This window comes from Trypanosoma brucei, chromosome 5, assembly GCF_000210295.1.
Source record: "Trypanosoma brucei gambiense DAL972 chromosome 5, complete sequence".
Taxonomy (NCBI): Eukaryota; Euglenozoa; class Kinetoplastea; order Trypanosomatida; family Trypanosomatidae; genus Trypanosoma; species Trypanosoma brucei.
The window spans coordinates 56,414-80,772 of NC_026738.1; the positions used below are offsets into that span (position 1 = coordinate 56,414).

General features: G+C 46.5%; 7 protein-coding genes across 7 annotated transcripts; 3 read left to right on the forward strand and 4 right to left on the reverse strand.

Moving 5' to 3' along the window:
• Positions 1-96: 96 nt before the first annotated feature.
• TbgDal_V210 (adenylyl cyclase, putative) lies at positions 97-3,807 on the reverse strand (the record flags this gene model as incomplete). Its single annotated transcript, XM_011774868.1, has 1 exon — positions 97-3,807. The coding sequence occupies one exon, from the start codon at positions 3,805-3,807 to the stop codon at positions 97-99; it is 3,711 nt and encodes a 1,236-aa protein (XP_011773170.1).
• Positions 3,808-5,504: 1,697 nt separating this feature from the next.
• On the reverse strand, positions 5,505-9,128 carry TbgDal_V220 (ATP pyrophosphate-lyase, putative; the record flags this gene model as incomplete). The annotated part of the gene is made up of 1 exon (XM_011774869.1): positions 5,505-9,128. The coding sequence occupies one exon, from the start codon at positions 9,126-9,128 to the stop codon at positions 5,505-5,507; it is 3,624 nt and encodes a 1,207-aa protein (XP_011773171.1).
• Positions 9,129-11,522: 2,394 nt separating this feature from the next.
• On the reverse strand, positions 11,523-11,882 carry TbgDal_V230 (hypothetical protein, unlikely; the record flags this gene model as incomplete). Its single annotated transcript, XM_011774870.1, has 1 exon — positions 11,523-11,882. One exon carries the CDS (start codon positions 11,880-11,882, stop codon positions 11,523-11,525), a length of 360 nt encoding a protein of 119 aa, XP_011773172.1.
• Positions 11,883-12,487: 605 nt separating this feature from the next.
• TbgDal_V240 (hypothetical protein, unlikely) lies at positions 12,488-12,904 on the forward strand (the record flags this gene model as incomplete). Its single annotated transcript, XM_011774871.1, has 1 exon — positions 12,488-12,904. The coding sequence occupies one exon, from the start codon at positions 12,488-12,490 to the stop codon at positions 12,902-12,904; it is 417 nt and encodes a 138-aa protein (XP_011773173.1).
• A 204-nt stretch (positions 12,905-13,108) lies between these two features.
• On the reverse strand, positions 13,109-13,447 carry TbgDal_V250 (hypothetical protein, unlikely; the record flags this gene model as incomplete). Its single annotated transcript, XM_011774872.1, has 1 exon — positions 13,109-13,447. The coding sequence occupies one exon, from the start codon at positions 13,445-13,447 to the stop codon at positions 13,109-13,111; it is 339 nt and encodes a 112-aa protein (XP_011773174.1).
• A 1,926-nt stretch (positions 13,448-15,373) lies between these two features.
• TbgDal_V260 (hypothetical protein, unlikely) lies at positions 15,374-15,829 on the forward strand (the record flags this gene model as incomplete). The annotated part of the gene is made up of 1 exon (XM_011774873.1): positions 15,374-15,829. The coding sequence occupies one exon, from the start codon at positions 15,374-15,376 to the stop codon at positions 15,827-15,829; it is 456 nt and encodes a 151-aa protein (XP_011773175.1).
• Positions 15,830-17,898: 2,069 nt separating this feature from the next.
• TbgDal_V270 (expression site-associated gene (ESAG) protein,putative) lies at positions 17,899-19,362 on the forward strand (the record flags this gene model as incomplete). Its single annotated transcript, XM_011774874.1, has 1 exon — positions 17,899-19,362. One exon carries the CDS (start codon positions 17,899-17,901, stop codon positions 19,360-19,362), a length of 1,464 nt encoding a protein of 487 aa, XP_011773176.1.
• Positions 19,363-24,359: the final 4,997 nt, after the last annotated feature.

Here is a 24,359-nt window from a genome sequence, read left to right on the forward strand (position 1 = left end):
CAAAATAAAGACATAAGGCAGAAAAAATATAAACACCAATGTCTGCCTCCGAAGCAACACCAAGAGGAAGTATTCAACTCCTTTACACTTATCACATCAATTAGCATCATTTTCCGTCATTCCGTTATTTACTTCCCGCCCACTGGACACCGGCACACGAGAACATTGCTTTGGGGAGGCGTCGGAAAGGTACGGATTGCAGGAAATGATGATGAGGGAAGAGCCACTTTGGGTAGTAACACCTGACGATGCGGACATCCCGCGGGCTCCGTGTTCCGCAATGTGTCCAACCTTCACTGCAATACGGCGAATAACTTCTTCACAATACGCATCGTCCCACACACGCCCCTTCCGCCGTGGTAAAGAAACATTCCAACGCTCGCAGTATGGAACCAATAGTCGCTCTCGCTGTGGAGCTTTGAAGGTACTGAGTAAGGAATGCAGGGCATCTGAAATAGTTTGTGCCGATCCACTCAGCTCCATGTGGGTGGAACTATGTTCACTAGCAGAGGTACTAGTAGGGTCCTCACTCTCTTCGAAAAAGAAATCACGATCCAAGCGGAGCCCAGCGAATGCACGGCCGGGAACGGCATTCAATTGGTACATTACAATAGGCTCAGGAACACCACGCAACGCAACAGGTCCAAGCGAGGTCGCATCAAGTTGGTCACGCTCCTCAGTGCTCAGTGACATATACGCCGCATACGTCAGCAGCACTTGCCCACCATTTGTCACACTTTCTGTGCGCGCAGCCATGTTTGGTGTGCGTCCGTAGTAGTCGTATCCTTTTGTTACTTCATCATGTCGGATATCACATAACCCGGTGTGGATTCCGATTCTTACACGCAGCCCATTCCACAACTGGCGGTAAACCTCGGGATCCAGACGTGCACTTGGTGGAATATAGTGATCATCATCCTCAGCTTTCTGCATCTCGGAATTGCGGTAGAAATCATCGAAAACAGTTGTCCCCCAACAGTGTTGCAGGAATGATCGCTGAATGTCACTCGCGAGTTCCACAGCGGTGGATGCACTGCGGCAGGCAATCATAAAGGAGTCCCCAACAGTCTTCACCTCGTAACAACCATACTGCATGATGAGTGAACGGATCATAGTGTGATGAGCCAACACGGCATCGGGCATCAGTTCCGGGTGAGTAGACCACTGCGCAGTGCTGCTTTCGATGTCCGTGAAGATGAGAGTTACAGGATCTGTTGGTTCCCTCGGTGCTCTGTTGTTGTCTCGAGAATTAAACACAAACAAGCACAGAAGCACACACAATGCAATAGCAAGTGCAACAAAGAAAACAGAACCAACAATTATACCGGCAAGTTGTGAAGGACTAAGGGAAGACTCATCCATTACAGCATACTCCAAAGATGGCGTCACACCCCGACTCAGTACAGGCACACGGGGGTCTAGTACCCGAGACATCGACCACACAGAAATGTTTCCCGCCCCAAAATTAGTCTCGCAACGGTTAGCCGCCGTTACACGTCCCTTAACACACTCAACATCACTGTACGGTCCGTAGTGCATGTCATCCACACGAATGTTTGATTCTGTGTAAAAAAAATCAACTAACAACGAGGGGCTTATCCTCTTCATGCGTGGAACGATGCTTCGAAGCAGACGCGCAGTGGCAAAGCCCCACAACCTCAGCGGTGTCCATGTAGATTCACGGGGGTTGTAGGCATGAAACATTGCAACTGTATCCGATTCCGTATTTTTATCGGCCCAGTGTGGTAGATTCGTCGCGAACACAAGTCGTGAGGCGCTTACAACTGCCGCAGGGGTCGCATTAAATGCTTCCACAAACTCATCATACAATTGAGTGACTTCGGAGAAGAGAACATACACGCGTCTATCATTTCGAGATTGGAGATACTGTGCAATCGCATGGGCATCTGGAGGTGTGAGGCCGATGGCCACAACATCCCCACTGCTTGGTAGATGGTCCACCAGAGTGTCACTCTCTTTAAGCAACAACATTGACTTAAGTGCCACATCAAATGTCATTAGCGATTTGTTGAGTACATCACCAATTACTTCCGCCCTTTTACTTCGAATAGCGGCAGACACGGCACCGGTAGAGGCATTTGAGAGGTGCATAGCAATCACGTACAATTGTTGCCGAACCGTAGGCGAGAGCAGTAACACATTTCTACGGAACTTACCCACTATGGGGCTGGCCGCCAAAGGATTGATGAAGGTGACATTTGGAAGCCGGAGTGCATCCCTCGTCACTCCACCAAAGACAGCGGATACTATCCTGTTGTCCACCAATTGCGCGAGATCACCTGCCACTTCACTCAAGTTCCTCCTAAAGGGGTGAAAAAAGAGTCGATCATCCTCGAAACTGCCATCAGCGGGGACAGATGATGCGCCTTCGTACCATCTCCTGGCGGAACGCTCGATAATGTAACTATCCACAATCAGAACGAAAACAGCATATAGTGGGGCATACACCTTCACATTTGCACTCGAACACTGTGATACACCCCACATCAAGAAACCATTTATTACGGGGTACATACGAAACCCATCCACGACTTCCTTCATGTAAACAGCGCTTCCACCCTGATTGCAGTTGCACATAGCACCCTGCATGGACGCAAACTCGCCGCACTCATTACCATAGTCACCCACGACAAGGTCATCTACAACGTAACGACGCTGGCGGTACAGAGAGTCCATAAAGGCCGTGCGGTCCGTCAACACATCAGTACTGTGTAGTGCCTGCGAAAGGATCTCACCAGTGAGCCATCCAGTCATCATCAGATCAGAAATGGCCTCGTCGGTACTAAAGTGTGGGGGTTTCGAAAAGCCACCCCATTCACTATTGGATTTTAAATGGTTATCCATCTCCTCCCGAAACCGCCGGACAGACGCAAGGGTTAGTAAATTCGAAGGAGGAATTGTGCCCGTGATGATTAATTGACCATCGTTCAGAGACACATTGGAAGCATACAAAGCGTCACGCCAAGTTCTTATTAGAGGGCCTTGTGATGTCGACGGAGCCAAAACATACATCTGTCTCGTCCGCTCATCCTTCACAATCCTCCCTATGAACCATTCGGTGGCGGGGTTGCGCACGGGGGCAAACAGGAGCACAGCCTGTGGACGTGTCTCAACAAACTGGTTCCATTCAGCTGCCAGGGCATCTTCATCTGCTCCAACTCCACCAGCTGCAGCAAATGCACCACAGAGTTCATGGCCCATCATGGATGATATATCCAGAGCGAATTCATACAATGCCTCACCGGATGGTGTTCCCTTCAAGTACGTTATTCCCACACGCGGGAGACCAAGGAAAACAACGGCATAACGGAAAAGTGCAAGTAACTCAGCATTCGGCTCCACACTTATGAAGTAAAGATGGGGATCCCACTCACGCACTTCAGTGGAGAAAGCGAGTGGGCCGAAACTAACTGCACCGTGTTTACTCAGCTCACCCTTCACCCACATAGTATTGGGTCCGCCAAAGGGACCAAATACAATCATCAGCTTGCCTTCGCTTTCCTTAACCACGGACTCGAAGAACTCAGCGACGGGAGTATCGTATGATGGTGGTCGAATGAAAGAAACCCTTGCCTTGGAGTTTGTTTTCCAACCGCGAGCTGTCAGGGATGCGTCAAAACCAGCGTTAAGTGAATCCACCTCCACCTCCTGAACATCAGGGCTATACATCAGGGAGAGGACATTTATTGTTATATTGTCTTCAGCCCTTCCTGTAGTTGAGAAGGAAAGCAATAGAAATAGTAGCTGCAGAAGCGGTAGCGACAACTTCGACAGCAGTGAGGTCATGCGTACTTTTAACTTGTTCGTGTGATCTTAAATACTACGTGAGGAAATGGAAGGAATGAAACGATACAGAGGCAACTGATAGGTTTTGCGAAAGAAACACCAGGGAATCACATGCGCACAGAAACAAATCATCACAAAGGGTGATACAGCTGCATGGAATGAATGTTGAAACGAGTTCTTTTGACTATCTTGTCACAAAAGGTGTTCGTGTGCCATGCTGCTCTCGGGCACCCTTACTTTTTTGTCCTCCTTCGTTTTGGGTAATTTGTGGCACCCCATTTTTGATTTATTTCACCCACCTCCTTCCGCCACGGAACCCCTTCTCCTGGTTGCTACTACTAATACCAAAAACAAATATTATATACATGAATGGATGAATTAACGCAGATAGGCTGAGGCGGTTAAATAAGGGCAGAAAATCGTAAGATCCCACAAGAAACAAAACCCCCTCCATACCATCAGCTGTTAGAAAAGTGGAGGCGGTAATAAGAAACCTGTGTGGCTGGGTGTTTCTTAAATAATACCGTTAAAAAAAAAAAAATACGTACGTACGGATAATAAATAAATATAAAAGGCAAAAAAGATAAGAGAAAATGGATAAGAAGTTTGATAAGGATGAAATAAAAATAACTAAACGCGATGAATAAAACATGTACACATTTTGAGGGGGAATGCGCACACAAGAAACGAAGCGATTGCTTCCAGTCGCATCAGAAACTGCAGAACATAATATTAACAATACTCAAATATAAATGTATATCCCAATTCGGCCCACAAAGCCCACGTGGGCTTTATCGAAGCACAGAAAAATTCCACTTACCAATGTCTATGTTTGAATACATTTTGTGTATATATTACACCTGCTTGTTTTGATTCGCACTTAAACAAAAAGAATGGAAAGAGTGTGCCCTTGGGTACTCAACATGATGAGTCAACAAAAAAACATGGGGAAAAAAGGATATCAAATAAGCAGCATCAAACTGCGCCCCTCCATGGGTGTATCTTTTTGTATGAGTATAAACTATTAGGCATACATATTTACATGTATATGAGTAAACGTATGCGTGGGAACGTACGAACGAATATATGAACTTTAAATTGACAGGGAAAATGCTGTGCACACAAATATGTTTTTTTTTAAGCAAACACAAACCACCATCATGACAACTGTTCCGGCCGCCACTGTTACGCAGGATACCACACAGTGCTCATAATCATAAGAAAATGCATTCATATATGCCTGTGTGCGCGTACCTGTTTGTATTCCCATACAGAAGCGCAGCCGATACAGCATCTACTCCGTGTTCAGAAGGGCGTCCGCATTCCCCAAACATAATCTCGACAACCCTTGGTTTGTTTTCCCTAATTTCTCGTGATGGTTAACCTCTTAACTCACCTTTCAGTCACCCCTCCCCATTATTTACACACACACACCATACAAAGAAATACAATTAGAAAATACACCTCCACACAAGACGCTGCAACGACGAAAGGGACTAGTTAGCTTCCAATGAAGCAATTTTGGGGGGGAAAGGGGGCAAAACAAATGAAAACAACAGCAAACAAGCAAAAGGAAAAAAAAGGACTTATCCTCCTGAAAGTGCCCACACACATCCGGCCGCGGTGGATGCGTGTAAATATGGCACGGACATCAGAAAGAAAAAAACGATAATATTTTGGTTAAAATACGACGACGCTCAGGAAGCATAACGACCAACAAACGGCCCCACCTTAACTGCAATACGGCGAATAACTTCTTCACAATACGCATCGTCCCAAGCGTATGAACCACCCGTTGGCAGGGAAACATTCCAACGCTCGCAATACAGTGCCAATAGTCGCTCTCGCTGTGGAGCTTTGAAGGTACTGAGTAAGGAATGCAGGGCATCTGAAATAGTTTGTGCCGATCCACTCAGCTTCAGGCTGTCAAAACTTAAACTGTTCGAGGAAAAGCTGAAGTTCTCGACATCTTCATCAAAATAAAACCCACGATCCAAGCGGAGCCCAGCGAATGCACGGCCGGGAACGGCATTCAATTGGTACATTACAATAGGCTCAGGAACACCACGCAACGCAACAGGTCCAAGCGAGGTCGCATCAAGTTGGTCACGCTCCTCAGTGCTCAGTGACATGTACGCCGCATACGTCAGCAGCACTTGCCCACCATTTGTCACACTTTCTGTGCGCGCAGCCGTGTTTGGTGTGCGTCCGTAGTAGTCGTATCCTTTTGTTACTTCATCATGTCGGATATCACATAACCCGGTGTGGATTCCGATTCTTACACGCAGCCCATTCCACAACTGGCGGTAAACCTCGGGATCCAGACGTGCACTTGGTGGAATATAGTGATCATCATCCTCAGCTTTCTGCATCTCGGAATTGCGGTAGAAATCATCGAAAACAGTTGTCCCCCAACAGTGTTGCAGGAATGATCGCTGAATGTCACTCGCGAGTTCCACAGCGGTGGATGCACTGCGGCAGGCAATCATAAAGGAGTCCCCAACAGTCTTCACCTCGTAACAACCATACTGCATGATGAGTGAACGGATCATAGTGTGATGAGCCAACACGGCATCGGGCATCAGTTCCGGGTGAGTAGACCACTGCGCAGTGCTGCTTTCGATGTCCGTACAAACAATGGTTACAACGCCACATTCACCACCCCGTAGCATCTCAAACATTGGAACACACACTTCACTGTCGTTGATAAATGTAACTGGGTCACTTGACGACTTGGGCCCAGTATCCCGTTGTCCACGGACGCGCACAAACAAGCACAGAAGCACACACAATGCAATAGCAAGTGCAACAAAGAAAACAGAACCAACAATTATACCGGCAAGTTGTGAAGGACTAAGGGAAGACTCATCCATTACAGCATACTCCAAAGATGGCGTCACACCCCGACTCAGTACAGGCACACGGGGGTCTAGTACCCGAGACATCGACCACACAGAAATGTTTCCCGCCCCAAAATTAGTCTCGCAACGGTTAGCCGCCGTTACACGTCCCTTAACACACTCAACATCACTGTACGGTCCGTAGTGCATGTCATCCACACGAATGTTTGATTCTGTGTAAAAAAAATCAACTAACAACGAGGGGTTTATCCTCTTCATGCGTGGAACGATGCTTCGAAGCAGACGCGCAGTGGCAAAGCCCCGCAACCTCAGCGGTGTCCATGTAGATTCACGGGGGTTGTAGGCATGAAACATTGCAACTGTATCCGATTCCGTATTTTTATCGGCCCAGTGTGGTAGATTCGTCGCGAACACAAGTCGTGAGGCGCTTACAACTGCCGCAGGGGTCGCATTAAATGCTTCCACAAACTCATCATACAATTGAGTGACTTCGGAGAAGAGAACATACACGCGTCTATCATTTCGAGATTGGAGATACTGTGCAATCGCATGGGCATCTGGAGGTGTGAGGCCGATGGCCACAACATCCCCACTGCTTGGTAGATGGTCCACCAGAGTGTCACTCTCTTTAAGCAACAACATTGACTTAAGTGCCACATCAAATGTCATTAGCGATTTGTTGAGTACATCACCAATTACTTCCGCCCTTTTACTTCGAATAGCGGCAGACACGGCACCGGTAGAGGCATTTGAGAGGTGCATAGCAAGCACGTACAATTGTTGCCGTACCGTAGGCGAGAGCAGTAACACATTTCTATTGAAACGATTGATCCGAGGATAAAGCAGCAGTGGATCGACGAATACAGGGCCGGGAAGTTCCAGAATATCTTCATCAACAGCACCATAGATGATGAATATCTCCCTCATATTGAGCAAAGCCTCTAGAACTATGACCCCCATCTGCGTGCTTAGTGGAAGAACATCAAAGTGTAAAATATCTTCTCCGAAATCATCAAGAATGAGAGGAGCTGAAGACACACCTTCGTACCATCTCTTGGCGGAACGATAAGAAAAAAAATAATCACTCAAGTGCATGACAAAACCACTCAATGGAATACTGATCTTCACGTCTCTACTCGAACACTGTGATGCACCCCACATCAAGAAACCATTTATTACGGGGTACATACGAAACCCATCCACGACTTCCTTCATGTAAACAGCGCTTCCACCCTGATTGCAGTTGCACATAGCACCCTGCATGGACGCAAACTCGCCGCACTCATTACCATAGTCACCCACGACAAGGTCATCCACAACGTAACGACGCTGGCGGTACAGAGAGTCCATAAAGGCCGTGCGGTCCGTCAACACATCAGTACTGTGTAGTGCCTGCGAAAGGATCTCACCAGTGAGCCATCCAGTCATCATCAGATCAGAAATGGCCTCGTCGGTACTAAAGTGTGGGGGTTTCGAAAAGCCACCCCATTCACTATTGGATTTTAAATGGTTATCCATCTCCTCCCGAAACCGCCGGACAGACGCAAGGGTTAGTAAATTCGAAGGAGGAATTGTGCCCGTGATGATTAATTGACCATCGTTCAGAGACACATTGGAAGCATGCAAAGCGTCACGCCAAGTTCTTATTAGAGGGCCTTGTGATGTCGACGGAGCCAAAACATACATCTGTCTCGTCCGCTCATCCTTCACAATCCTCCCTATGAACCATTCGGTGGCGGGGTTGCGCACAGGGGCAAACAGGAGCACAGCCTGTGGACGTGTCTCAACAAACTGGTTCCATTCAGCTGCCAGGGCATCTTCATCTGCTCCAACTCCACCAGCTGCAGCAAATGCACCACAGAGTTCATGGCCCATCATGGATGATATATCCAGAGCGAATTCATACAATGCCTCACCGGATGGTGTTCCCTTCAAGTACGTTATTCCCACACGCGGGAGACCAAGGAAAACAACGGCATAACGGAAAAGTGCAAGTAACTCAGCATTCGGCTCCACACTTATGAAGTAAAGATGGGGATCCCACTCACGCACTTCAGTGGAGAAAGCGAGTGGGCCGAAACTAACTGCACCGTGTTTACTCAGCTCACCCTTCACCCACATAGTATTGGGTCCGCCAAAGGGACCAAATACAATCATCAGCTTGCCTTCGCTTTCCTTAACCACGGACTCGAAGAACTCAGCGACGGGAGTATCGTATGATGGTGGTCGAATGAAAGAAACCCTTGCCTTGGAGTTTGTTTTCCAACCGCGAGCTGTCAGGGATGCGTCAAAACCAGCGTTAAGTGAATCCACCTCCACCTCCTGAACATCAGGGCTATACATCAGGGAGAGGACATTTATTGTTATATTGTCTTCAGCCCTTCCTGTAGTTGAGAAGGAAAGCAATAGAAATAGTAGCTGCAGAAGCGGTAGCGACAACTTCGACAGCAGTGAGGTCATGCGTACTTTTAACTTGTTCGTGTGATCTTAAATACTACGTGAGGAAATGGAAGGAATGAAACGATACAGAGGCAACTGATAGGTTTTGCGAAAGAAACACCAGGGAATCACATGCGCACAGAAACAAATCATCACAAAGGGTGATACAGCTGCATGGAATGAATGTTGAAACGAGTCCGTATAAACTTATTCTGCGAATTTTTTTCAATCCATCAGCGATGTGAGCCTTAATTTAAGAACACCGCAAATAATGAGGAAAAGAAACCAAAAATTAAGCTATAGGCCCATTGATATCCAATGAGACCTGTTCCTGTTTGCAAAATCGTGATAAATTCTAAAGGGGGAGGCACATTTGCTTGAGGCAGTTTATCCAAACATTACAGCGTGAGTTAGTCGTTGTCAGACGCTCAGTGAGTTAATATCCAATTAGGTAAACAATTGGGTTCACCCTATTTAAAGGTTCTCCAGTGGCAAGTATTGTATTGTACCTCGACCATATTTGTGGTTTTCTGAGTTTGCCATTTCGCATGGAAGGCACAGCGTAACCGCAAAGAATGATAGCGTCCCCCAGTTCCTTTTCTGCTGTTATTCCTGCCCAGCTGCTTCACCAGACCATTCATGTTTCTACTCTCACAGACATGCTTGTTTCTCTGTCTTGTGCTACAGCCTCAAACAGTGGATGAGGCCTTAGTGCGGTGAAACATTACGGCACATATTCTCGTATTCACTCACACAAATACACAGATGCAAGCGCCGGTAACTGCGCTCCCCAATACGTAAACCTTCCAACCAACTGGAATGTGGGCCACTCGAAAGAACCACAATACATTCTTCTCAGAAAGTTCTTTATTAAATAATGTGACAAATCCCACTGGTGCAGTCACATCTCCCGTCCTCCACAAACTCAAGTACTACCTGCATCCAGTTGAAGTGGTATCCCTACTTTCAAAAAGTTATCGTGGAACTGCAAATTCCATGTGAGTTATTGCGCCGGCCGTAACCACTTTTGGTGAGTTTCATGATGTTTGGTACGTAAAGCCCCGATGTTTCCATGGTTTGAAAATCCATCAAGAAACAAACAAAAGAAACATTCCCCCCCCCATCAGCACATTCCATTAAATGAAAAACAAATACATATACAAGGTTTCAACACATATGCAAACACGTGCATACACCCAGCCAGACTGCTTCCTCTGTTGCACTCATGCCGTCTCGCAAACTCTCCGACAGGTCAACGGAGAAACACAAAACTTAGAGTCCTGCCGGTTTCACACACTTATGTGTGACAAAAAATATTTACAGTAAAAAAACGTATTTTGAGGGGGAGAGTTTCAGAAAACAGTTCCACAAAGACATACATAACAAACAAGAAAATCCTTAGCACATCACAATCCAAATCAAACAAATGAGCGAACGTCTTTTTATTCTTTAGCATCGATAAAGGGGACAAACAAGGGAAACAGAATAATACCACCTATCCTTTGTCCCTCCCATCTACCGTTGTAACTATGTAAGAGATAATAAACGCTTCAATGCAAGAAAAAAGGAATCCATTACACGGTACGTTACTCCGATGCACAATAACAAAGTATTTTATCCTTCTTAACCCCCTCTACATAGCACCGCTGCCTCTTATGTTTTTGAGCATCTGCTTTGCAAAATAAGTCCAGCTGAAGTCAGTAACTTGTACGTTCCGCTACAGCGCCTTCAAATAAGGACAGTGGAAACGTAGATGGAATCAAAAAATGGGTTTAAATTGTTTGTTTTTGCTCTCGCTTGATGGGATTGATCTATATTGTTTGCATATGCCGTTGTTTGACGACATTTTATGCAAATTTGGATGAATTTGTACAACCCCCTTCCACATTTTTCTCATATCTCCGTAAAAATCGTTCTATTGCAAATTCTATTGAGTAGTAGACAAAAAAATCTGTACGTTTCTTTCTTACTTCTTTTAGTGCACAGAGTGGACACTGTTTTGCTTAATGGCACCTAGTTGAAAGTGGAACAGTATCCAATACTTTACCAAATAAGATAGTTGTCGGACCGCTACAACAGCAACAACACGTGCCTTACCTATCCACCTTTTACGATCATTTTCTAATATTGTGAGTGTGAACACGTCATCGCTCGCTGACGGTTAGAGGGTAATCCAGCAGAAAATGCAGAACGTTCTCCCCACAACAATTGACTGCCGAACGAAACGGCCAAATGCATGAAGGCAAATGTTAGCGAAAGTCTATCGTAAATTCATTAAGCGACATTGTGGCTATCAAAGAACACGCAAGTGAAAAAATGGTTGCTCGTACAAGGTAGTGCGACGGCAAAGAAAAAAATGTCGTTTGATAGCGATATTGACAACCCCCTTTTGATAATTTCAAGGACGACTATGTGTCATAACACTCGACGATGCACAAAACAGGAACGCAACCACAGAAAATTAAAATGAATATCACTCCACAAAACATACTGTGGGTATGAAGAGAGGAACGCAGACCGCCGTTGGCTCATATTTCGGCACCTTTGGACATAGATTTCCGAGTCATGATAACGCGTAGGATAACTGACAGCGGTCCCAACTCTACGATGGCGGCCTTTAACGACCGTGTGGCTCCTACGAAATTTGTCACAACGCGAGCGATGCACACGGCACATAAAAAGGAAGGTGTGGTAAAGCCGTCCGGAGGAACATGAGACAAAAAACTGCGGAATGAAAAGGATGTTGTTCCAACGAGGGGATCTACGGGCACACATTATGTCAAATGAAGCGGATATCTGGGACCGTTCAGCCTACAATCTCCTATCGCAGCAACATACGGTTATTAGGGCCCTGGTCCACGTGTGACTACAGCTTGACTTGCACATAAGAGATATAATTCTGAACTGCTGTTGTCACTACCTAAACCCCTTCTTTATTCTCACCAAAAATTTTTAAAAAAAGAGAGATGATAGGGGCTTAATTGCATACAGAGAGCGCACACATAGTCGAAGAACCTTATAACCACACCGCGATAAAGGAAGGTTAACTGGATTCTTCCCCTCCTTCTCGGAGGAAGCCCCGATCCCGCAAATACAGCAACTGAACGCTCGGCTTTACGCGGGCTCGAAGCCTGATGCACCGTTACGGTAAATCCACAACACAGCCACAAAAATATAAGAAACATGATGACCGCGCTCTGTGAAGTAAGATCTATTTAAATGCAATACGGGATTGCGCAAACGCAAGCAAAGATTTGAAAGAAAGAAAGAAGTGGAAGGATAGAGATGTCTAGCAGTTATAATCACTACACGTGTCTTATCCTCAGTATGTCCTCTTCTCCCCGCACTAACCGAAACAGAACGGACAAATAAATGTCCAAATGTTTATGCTACTGCTTCAAATGGCAAAAAGCACTTGGTTGTCAAAGTTAAACACAAGCCTTCCTCACCTTACCTCTGCTCCCTACTCGTTATGTTACACACCGAGCCAAGCAGCAGCAGAAACTGCCACTGACGTTAGATCCAAACAAACGGCTCCCCCAACAACAAAAATATATACGTCACAACACTCCATGTTTAGTTCCCCAAACCCCTACGTAACTAGAAAAAAACGCGAGGCAACAATAATGTGGATACCCTCAGCCAAACATGTTGAATTTCCTTCAACGAATAAATTTGTCGACACCTCCTTTTTTTTTCCAAAGCGCCGCGCGCGAAAGGGCGGAGACAGCACACATAATGAGGAATGGGTCGCTAATACATTCACGCTAGTTTTCGCCGCTGCTGCTGCGTCCTAACGAGTGGAGATTGTTTGATTTCCCTTTCTTGTTCCTACCTTTCCATGGTAACCTACGCCGACGCATCCCCCACCTTGAAACAAGTGAACGTATACGAAACCAACAGATTGGCGAATAAACAAAAGCATTTGTTAGATTCTCCCCTCCCCCCCCCCCCCCCGCCGCCGACGACTCAACAAGTCTGGTCACATTTATAATAGTGAACTACCCACATACACAAACGCACCACCACCACCACATCAAACATGACATGACATGACATGACCGTAAGTAGACAGAAGTTTCACCAAACTTGCCATGAGTATTATCGTAAATATGTACAAGCAAGGGCAGTACTTTTGGTTTGTAGGTGAGCAAATGAGCTGAAGCATTCAACAAAGGGAGAAAAGAAAAAAGAAAAGGAACGACCCTAGTTGAGGGGTCAACATACCCGTCGAAAGGTCTCATGCAGCGAAGATCCCGAGTAAATAGAGAACATCCACCCCAGCGGGCAGCAGTAGGTGCAGCCATCACAGGGGCACGGCGATACTTTGCTGATAACATTTATGCGCTCATGAACTACACAACGCGCATGTAGTCATTTCACTTCGACAATGTTGTGCATTTATTCTTTCTGGTTGCCACTCTTTGGTTAACGGCACCTGAACCCAGTCCGTTCTAATGGCACAATCCCGGCACTCACGACCCACAATACCCCAGCTCCTCCACATGTTGATACCTAAAGACCGAAAAGAGAAAAAAGACCGCCAACCCCCCTGCGTTGGGACTCGACCCCGCAGTCCGACCATCTAGGGGGAAATTAGACGAAGAGGACCCGCCACCGCACCCCGAGCCCAGATTCGAGAGTCAGCAGCTACAGGGGCTCCCTAAACCACAGCAAACCCCCAGAACACGGCACCCTCGAATGGGAAAATACGTTTCTGTGACCTTGAGAGGACGGAAAGCACCGGCAATGGGACTGGAGGGTGAAGCAAAGGAGCGGCCACAACCACCGCCCACGGGGCCGGCAAGCGGACGGCGCCATGTGTGAGAAAATTGGGCCCTACACCACGCATAAAGAATGCGCAAAAAATTAAGGCAACACTCAAAATCACAAGCCAATGCAATGACTTCGATGAAACGTTACCACACTTAATGAGTTGCCAGTGGTTAAAATTTTTTCATGGACAGTGTGTTTCAAAAGGAGTGACCATACGGGCGTATAGAGTTTCGGAGACGATTTGCGTAGTTTCTCCCAGCAGTGTAATGGCACCGCCAAGTGCGCGTGCTCTCGTGAGTGAGACAAGATATCTCATCCATCCTTCCCTCGTACCATCCCTTCCTAACCCCACTGAAGGATCCGACAACACAAGCAGCACACGCAGCGATCACTAGCAGGGATCAACTGTCACACGCGGAAAAGGGAAGGAGAAAAAGAAAAAGAAGGTGGGGTCGATATCATCGAAAAGAGAATTTGTGGCAGAAAGGACGGTTGCCTGGTATCCCTAGAATGAGCGCAGTGCGGGGAAGCTCGTGGTTCCGTTTGCTGCGTACTGCAATGTTAAAGGGCTAAAAGAGTAAAAGAAAACATCGGAAACAGAGGGAGCCATGCGATGTATAAAGAAAAGGCGGCCCCTACAAATGTACTGAGGAATTTAAACAGAAAAGGCGGTAACGTCAACGCTACCCGGTTCATATGGACGACAAATCTTGAATCCCCGGAGGAATTACTGCGGAGTGCGGCTTTTCTGGAATCCTGCGAAAGGGATGATCCAAGCTTACCTTGCATGGTCATGTGTGAAAGATGAGCCAACGTGTGCCCCGTCTCGGTGTTCAGGCGATAAGTGCAATTATATTAGGCTATTTTAACTTTGCCCGGGAAAGGTCAGGGGCAAAGCATGAATTTGAGGACACTCACCCGGCCCAACCGTCCCCGGTCCAGCGCCCGGAAGAGGCTGAAAGCGCACTAACCTTTCCCCTTTGAGAGACCCGGCTAGTTGGAAAAGCGAGTGCAAGCACACTCGAGACTCGCGTTAACAAGCGTACGGCATGTAGGATATAGTTGCGCTCTGGTGCGCCCATCTGGAACTTCTCTTCGTTTTGTTTGTTTTATTCAGAAAGGGAAAGACACGCACCGCTCTGAGTTGACTTCTGCGTCCCTACTTTTTCACCCCGATGAAAACGCTGGACGTTGACGGCACTGGTGAGACGGTGTGCAGCGAGTTCCACCGGCGCGTGGCTGAGTGCGCTGTGGTGTGCTTATGTGCTTTTAATGGCCGCTACCCCCCCCCCCCTGCCTTACCTGTGCACGTTACGCTACGTCGACGTGCTTGGAGCGCCGGAGTGCCTTACAGAATTTTTTTTGGGGCACACAATATAAGTTGGCCGCTCAGTATATTAAACCTCTAAATGAAGCGTGCCGTGTAGTAACTCAGTGGTACGCAGCATTTCTATTTATTACGCCTTAAATAATCAGGGTTTCTCGTGCGGATGCAACTATCCGATTCTACCGATGTATATCGTTTTCGTACTTCCCTAACGTCGAACGTACATTTACTGCGAACGGAGGTGGGTGATGGTCAAGTTCCTTTGCGTTCAGCAGCGCGCATAATTTGCCTGACGTTGGGCGCAAAAAGTGAGGGAATATTCGCTTTCCCTCATATTCTATCCTCTCTCGGATCGGAATGTCGACAATCAGCAGGACGGATAGCCGCAAACAGTGGTGCTAAACTCCTGCTAGTACCGTCGCATGGACAAGATATAATAAGGGACTGCAAGCTCTTATTTGAATGCGGATGCAATACAGCCTGTTACCAGTACATTTGGATCACTCAGCCGCCGTGCGCACGGCGTACAGGGAATTTTTGTGACGTCCCCTTCATATTAGTTGGTCCATTTGGAAGCACCGCGATGTGTTGCGAATTATTGGCGGTGCAGTGGCGCTGATCGGTGTAAAATTAATTTCCGTTCCTCGGCTACCTCCGTTTCCTCGTCCGGCAACTATCATGTCAATGCTTGCGGTCTAATTAGTAGCATGCTGGCCATACAAAAGCATAGTTGCCATTTCCATGATGTCGGGGATAGTTTACTTTTGTTCGGTGAAGCCTTGTATTGCCATTTTGAAGTGGTTTACCGTGTACGACTGAGAGGCTCGTTTTTGTGTACGGTGTGTTTGTGGGTGGGTGCTCCCATTGCAAACAAACTTCAACGCAGCCTCAATTTGCAGAGAAAGCGTCCCAATTCTAACGAGAGTGAGAAGGAAAAGTATTCAGTTGTGCGTAATAATTAACGTGAATCATTGGTTACTAGTTAGCAAAAGACTTGGTTTGGAAAGTATGAATTAGGGAAAGTTCCAAAACAATGAATGTATAATTCTCAGCTGCAGAGCAATGCCAACTCCGCGTAAATATTACCGTATTTTCTTTTCCACGCAATCGCGTGTCATGTTTTCAAATAACGACTCTGCTGATCGCCGTACACTGTCGTGAATCGTAAAGTGTGGTGAGCCTCTTACTGGCATAGAAGGAGGGGGCATCTACTGAATACAATGTATAGCTTTCTGTACTTCTACCCGTAAGGATTTTGCGGAATTTCGTCAGGTGGAAGGACGCGCTCAGTTGGTGGGTTTGTGACTTCCAAGTGTTCTGTCGAGCAGCAAAGAAAAAATGAACGGGCCGTGATGAGGTTGTCGAAGTAAACGAAGTTCATACTATGAATTGTTTCCTTTCGAAAAAGATAGAAAAGGACGAAAACATAGAAGAGGAAGGAGGATGAGACCTCATTCATGATATGTGCAACCCTTCCGCTTCTTCAGTAATTGCATGCATAGTGTGGTTCGATTAATCAAGCCGATCTGACCGTAAGATTCCATACTTAACTTGGACCGCGTAGCACGGGAAAAACACAACTGACGGAGCATTTGCCATCTCTGCAGATAGGAATAAGGTGAGTGTTTGATTAACCTTCATTTGTTGCAGGCATGAGGCACTTGAGTGTATGCACCGTCGTCAAATAATTGTTGTGTCGTATTTTTCGGAGCAGAGGCTGGTCTTTTTTCTGGTGGAAAAAGTCACGTCCGTTAGGCATGTTGGATACGGGAAAAGACTGTTAGCACAAGATTGTTCACGGGCGTTAGACTTCACTGACCGGTTTGCTTGCAAGCTCCTGGAGTGGATGGAACCGAAGTGCGCAATAATAAAAGATACTGTTAAGATGCGTTTCACATATGAACTCATCGAGTCGGTACGTTATAATCATCTGACCACATAGGTCCTCTTAAATGATGCATCGATGAGGGGTGGTCCACTTGAAAAATCGTGTTGAAGTGAAAGTTTGTTCATCCACTTCAGCCAACTGGTGTTACTGTCAGACAAAGTCTTGTCAGTGCAAAACCTGGACAGAAAAGGAAAACTCGATGAGTATAAGCTGGTCGTGTATATCAAAGTGCATTTGCGTTGCTTGTGATGTGGTGATTTCGATCATTGCAACAACCATCCTAGTGGCGCCACCGTTGGCGTTGCTCGTTTGTTGTGGGTCAATCGTCAGCTTCAGTTGTTGAGAACCCTCCGAAGTCGATCCTCGATCTTCTTCCTCAGACTGTCACTGCCAAGTCACAACGGATTGGTTAATTGTTTTATTTGCAAGGAGAGGAATTTGGCAGGACCCGGTTGGCACCGCCCACACCACTCTGGAGCATATGCTGTCTGAGTTTCGGGAGACTGGGGCAATGGGGAAGTTAAAAGTGGTTGGGATCCCACATATATACGTGTATGTATATCAAGCTATTAGTCCGCTTTCCTTGTTCAGTTAACCTCTCCAATGGACTCTTCCATTGAAACTCTTTTTATCGACGTTTGTCGTTCTCTTGCTGGCAGTTGTTTTTGTGGTAGCCGCTTGTCGTCATCCCAAATTGTTTGTTTTTGTTTTGAACCAGTTCAAAGTGCCGCACATTTTTCTCTTTCGATAGCATTAGTTTGAAAACAGTACAGAAACGAGCACGACATCCTTTCTACCAAATGCCACGAAGATTTGCCTTTGCACGCTCAGCAACCCTGTGCGTTTTCATACTGTTGTCTCTCCTCACGGAGGCATTCCCTGAGTATGTAGGTGGGAAGATTGGACAAACACCACCCAGTGATTTCCCTCCAGGAAACGTTAGGTTCGGCATAGACGATGCGGCAATCGCCCCGGTGGTGCCCCTAATCCTCAAAACACTGAAGAGCTTCATTGGAAGTGTCACAGTCCCTGAGCAAAGGTTACACGGAGTGAGTTTGGAAACGATGCAAGTACAAGACATAAACATTGGAAATATGTCGCTACACATGAATAGTACGAACAGGGTTGATGTATCGGTATGGAATATGACGGCTAATGTCCCAGAAACCAACTTCAGCTACAATCTGGTGTTTGTGTCGTGCAGTGGAACGGCGAAAACCGATGTTCGCAATGCCAACGTGTCGTTTGCAATGCGTTTGTCCATCGGAGTGGGTGGCATCCTCGATGTATCGGTGGAGGACATGGCAATCCAACTTTTAGACCTGGTCATTACACCTTCACTGAATGGTTGGTGCAAGTCTATGGATTTTGTTGTTGGGACCCTTATGAATATTTTTAAGCGAAGCATAGCGGATTATCTGCAGCAGTATGTGCCGGCTATGGTCCAGCCGATCGTAAGAGCAAAGACGGTGGACATACTTCAGAAACTGCCCATCTCATTTGTGAGCCCTCCAAACATCACGGACGGACGGATGGAAGTTACGCTGGCCATTCACTCTGAAATACCAATAAACCGAACGACAAAGGCGGGGATGTTTACCGAAATTGGGGGCCCGCTCCCCGAGCGGGACATTTCCATGATCTGTTCCTTTGCAGCTGCAAATAATGTACTGCGTCTTCTTCATTTATTCGGTAATCAGAGTCTTCTGAATATGGCAATTCCCATTCCAGGAATATACAATTCCTCTCTCGTGGAGTCGATATACCCCGATGTGGTCGAACTTTGTCCCAACTGTCCTTTAAAGTTTGTCACTGGATGGACGGCAGCGCCGTGGCTTGAGCCCGTAAGCGACAAAGCGTTTATCACAAATGCCGAAGGCCCTACCCTTTCCATGGATATGGTAATGGATGACAACACGTCGGTAACTGTGCTTGGTGCTCATCTAAACGCGACCGCCAACGTGACTCATCTTTCTACCGACAACAGTGGCCGTGTCACCATAAAGTTGGCCTCCGTGAATGCTGCGGTGGCACTATATGCTCCGTTGGGGCGAAAAATAAATTCAACATCACTCAATACAGATGTTCAGGTCTTATTGAATGAGATCGTGGTGCCGTTTGTTAATGCGCAAACGGGAGGATTCGCACTTCCGTTCGATGTAACAGATCTTTTGCTGAAGGTGTCAAATGCCGCCATCAGTGTGGGACTTAATGCGATGGAAGCATATCCGCTTATCGGCTCATGCATTGATCGTATATGGTGAATGGTTCGTTTTGTGAAATCGTATCCTTTTGGGCGAAAGAATAGCCAAGGTTGTTTACTTACCAGTGAAGGGTCAGTTATACGTGGTGTATGTGCTCATTTACTTTTATCGATCGTTTTTTGTTGTTGTTCGTTCGTTTTAATTTGTTGATTTCATTTCTAAGGGAATGTTGTTTTGCGAGGTCCAACCACAATTATGGTTACTATGCTTTTTAAATAAAGTTATCGGGGTACGCATACATACATACATGTGCGTGCGTGTGCAAAAATGGTCCTTCCCTTGGGGAAAATATCACAGGGTGCATCAGCTTCCTACGAAGGGAGGGGCACCGTCCTCGCAGGCACGTGATTTGGGTACTATGCTTGGTTTAAGGGGGAAGATATGTGAAAGCGCGCTTGTACATATGTCTGTATGTTTAATAGCTCAGCGGAGGTCAGGAGGGAGGTTGTTGGTTGCCTTTTAAACGTAACGATAGGAAATGAAATGCAAGGTGCACCACCCATGGGCACGGAACTCACATTCAGCAGGTTTCTTCCGACCTCCGTGTTTGTTGTCTTGTGCGCGCATGATTCCTGCAATCATATGCGCACGGTGCCCACATCTCTGTCAGAACTGTCTTGTGACTTTCTCACACCCTATACGTCGCAGGTGTGTCCCATTAAGTGAAGTTTCTTTATTTTTTTTTTAAAAAAGCTAAAAGTACGTTGAGATGGCAGTTACCCTCATGTATCGGCAGCAAATGCCTCAGATGTCGACGGCCACCATCACCGCGGCCACTGAGGGAGGCATTATCGGCTACGGCACCCATCAGAGCCAAGACGGAGATGTGTGTGACCACCTCTGGGGTCCCTGAAGCTCTGAAAAGCGGGAAATAAAGGGCCTCCATGGGCTGAAGGGTGACAATTGCCTCAATTTTGAGTTGCAGCAACTGCACAGAAATATCACAGTGCCGCGGGCGTCTGTTGGAAGCCAAGCGAACGACGGTGACAAGGGCCCACAAATGGGGAAACGGTGGCGCCCACTCCCGTGTTTATGCCAACAACAGCGACAGCAGCAGCAGCAACTGTAGCGCCGTTATTGCTGACGAGTGGCGGACGTAACGAAAGTTACCTTTCACTTTAACAAGGGTGAAGGCGATTCATTAGAGCTTAGCTGCCGGTTTTGAACACGAGGAAAATGTGTAGTTGGACCGACTGAACGGGTAAAGGGGCGACTGCGCTGTGTTAAGCACCTGAGGACCATTGTCTGTTTAAGGGCGTGGAGCCGTGTTCGGGAGCGCCGGGTGTGGCTATCTTAGTGGGAGTTTTCAAAAAAAAAAAAAAAAGAAGAGCGTTGGTCTTGTGAAGATAGCGGGCCATGTAGAGTGCGATTTGAACGGCGAGCGCGGTGGGGAAATCGGTAGCAACTGCAAACCACGCGCGGAGCCACGTTTTGCGCCCTGTGGACCCGCCCGCAATTAAGGCAGTAGCGAACGGACACGCGGAGTTACGCCTGGCACGCAAATGAGTTGTGCGGCACAAGCCTCATGAGCTGAAGCGGAGCCCCACAGAAAGAAAATGGGAGCTCAAGGAATGAGAAGTGACCGCATCGGCGCGCAACGGAACTGCTTGAGGCACCGGTGGAGAATTCCCTTTTCAGACATTACCCCCGCGGGTTTTGCTGTGGAGGTGGAAGCGAGACGCTATTCAAAGAGGGCCGCTGCCGCCATCGGCTGCAGCACCCCCTCGTCCGTATTGAAAATGGGAACGGTGGAATCGTTTCCCAAAATGGGGTGAGCAAACTCAAGTAATTTCTTTTGTGCACCACGGCTAAAAAAAAACAAAAAATGTGGGAATAGCGCAGCTTGCGTTCTGCAGACGAAGCCTCGGTAGAATTCGCCTTTGCCGCTACACTCGGAACACGCCCAACGTAGCGGCTAGAAAGGATAGGCCGGGGTGCAATTCACCTCTTGTCTCGTTGCAAACGCAAATTTTATGCATCCACCGAACGATTTTCCCATCTGCCAGAGTTGAGAAGGCAGCAGGCCCCCGTCCCTTCCTCGACTAAGCCAACATAAGGGCAGTATGGAATGTTACCCCTCTTGTGACGCGTTGGGACTGGCAATTCCATAAATTCCTTTTTCCCTCACCACACGAAGTAGTTCGCAACTTTTGGACCAGTAGGGTGTAATGCATTTGGGTCGCTTCCGCACCATGGATATTCGGGAAGCGCAGCTATGAACAGTTTTGCTGCGGCGCAAGTGCGGATGTCGCTCTGTAACGACGCACGACCCCAACCCACCATAAATATCAAAACCCCGTCGATCGACAACCCCAAAGTTCTCAACATTAGGTATGAGCAACTTCCCTCAATCACCGAACGCGACAGCATCACGAGATGGAAACGTTTCGTTGTGGCACGTCTCCTTCCTTTTTGACAATTACCAAGCAACCAAACGGCCAAATGCAAGGGATAAATCGACAACGGTTGTTGAGTGTGTCTGCCGTTATTGTTGTTATCTTTTTTGTTCCGACCTTGCACTGAATTGAGTTGTGTGGCAAAGCTCCCTCCGGCACTCTCCTGCACATTTGCGGCTCCTAAGACTTAGAAGCCCCATTAAGGGAAGGGGAAAACTCCAGACACTGTTCAGCGGAAATGAAGGCGCTCCTCTTCCTTTCATCGAGGTGTGATTGAGGAAAATATTGGTTTCAGGAGTTATAACTTTCTGGTGGGTTTAAAAACTGCACCATTTTCCCAGTGATGTCAATGCTACACTTTCCAGAGAGTATCAACTCCCGCCCCATCTAAAGGAGAAAAGAAAAAAGAAGGGCACAAGCGCCTCCGTTGCGTTTGTGATGGTGTGTAAAACTCCAGGATTCTCCTTTATTAACTGATGGGGAGTCGATTCAAATTCATTAATTCCTCATTTTCGCTAACGTATCGGAACCCCACCCGAATATTCTCAGGTAACTTCACTTGGGAGAGGAATGACTTTAGATCAAACAATGCCACCGACTGGTCATGGAGAGTAATTATCAACTGGGAAAAGTGACCCGATGGGAGATATGCCTCATAATCATCCCTGCTCTTTTTAGCCTTTGGTCATGCAATAAATCAACGCCTTCTTCCAATTCTGTTTTTCCTCCATCACAAATAATGGCACACAACCCATCCTGTCGTATGTCTCTCTGAAACTGTGCCAATGATACGCGGCTGCTTGATTATTTGGGCATCCTTTTCTACAATGGGCAATTCAGATTTCCTTCTTTGATACTTTCTCTCTTTCTTTATTTCTGCATCATCTGTGCTATTCTTAATGCTTCAACCCTCATCAAATCGCTTACTCGCTGCTTGCATCATTCTCTGTCAAATCCACGGAAGGAAAGTCATTCCCACATTCATTTCCTATTAGAGAGGCAAAGTATTTTCTTTTCCTCCTCTTCCCGTGAGGTCACCTTCATTTCCCTTGTGAGTGTCAAGGAATGTTGTGCCCTTAATAATTTGGAAAGGTATTCCTTGTTATAAGTCCCGTCTTCCCTCACACTGACGCTGCACATTCCTTCCAATTATATCTTACATCAAAAACACTCAAAGAATCGACTTGCTGACGGCACCTGTCACACATCTGAGATACCGCACTGTGCCTCGTGGAAGTTCTATTGTGTAGATGTGCTTTCCCAATTCTATTAATAATATGTTGTCAATGTCGTGTTCCATTGCAACTACTTCCGCTGCATGTGTCAGCAGTGCTCTTCTCTTTATGGGATGTTCTATCATTACGTATGGTCTTTTCAGTATGGTATCACTTTTCCCCTTTGTGGTAATGGCTGTGATTTTTCCTCTTTCCTCCAGAGGTTCCTCCCTATGACTTTTCTCACACTGGCAATATCCTTTTTCAATTGATATTTACGCATCGTGCGACTCTGTGGGTATCGCTTTTGAATTTCTTTGGAAGGTTCCCTCCAAAAAAAATCCACTATTGAGGCTTGCTTTTCGTGTGAGTGTGGTATAACTTTTTTTTCTTTTTTTGGAGCTGTGTAATTTCTTTTTGCCATCGCATGGCTGGGTGTAATTCATTCCATTGATATTGCAACTGGATACCACTCTGGACGGAACTTTCTGCAAGATATTATCGAATCCCCATTACAACATTTGTTGTGTCTGTTTGATGGGTTTACCTGTTACCGTATTGTAAAGACGGACCCAAAAACAAAATCCGCGTCGGTGTGTCCAATAGAAATGATGGAAGAGCTCTCCTGTACTGAAATGGCAATGCTTTTTGCGAGTCGTAAACTTACAACAACAAATAGAAGTGCAGTTACATCCTATGCTGGCATGCGGTAATGATTTTCTCACGATACATAAAAACTCCACAAGATGAATTCCTATTGCTCACATGTTTTAGTCCTCAGCCACACTCACTTTGCTATTCTGCGGGCTCCTGAAACCAATGCCATGATGTACGGATGGCTTTGTGTGTGGGAACTGCAATAATAATTATCATTATTATAACTCCTTTCACCAATGAGTTTACTATTTGTTGTAAAAGTGCTCTTGGTATCACTCCATTATTCTTTTTTTTAATCGCCAGCTGCTGAAGACCTGTTGTATTTTTTTTTGGTTAATGTATGGTTTTATTCTCCACCCCTTTTAGGTGAATTCCTCCTGCACAGTTTATACCTTCCCATTGTAAAATGTTTCTCAAGGTGTTTCCTTTGTGAAGCTTCGGTTATGCTATAATTAAGGGCCACTCAACTCCCTGCTTAAGGGACCTGTTGTTGCATTTATTCCCCTTTAATTGCTGCAAATTTGTTTATTTAACAGGTTGTACTGCAAACCTTCACTTGACCATATGTGTAACATCGTGTCTCGTTGCTTTGTAAAAATTCAAAAAGAACACATCAGGTGATATTCTTCTGTTCTTACTTCGTAAATTCACATCTCTTCCCGCCAGTTCGGAAACTCCCACTCAAACTCACCACTCTGTGAAGATTTGTAGTTTCCGTTAGTGATGGACG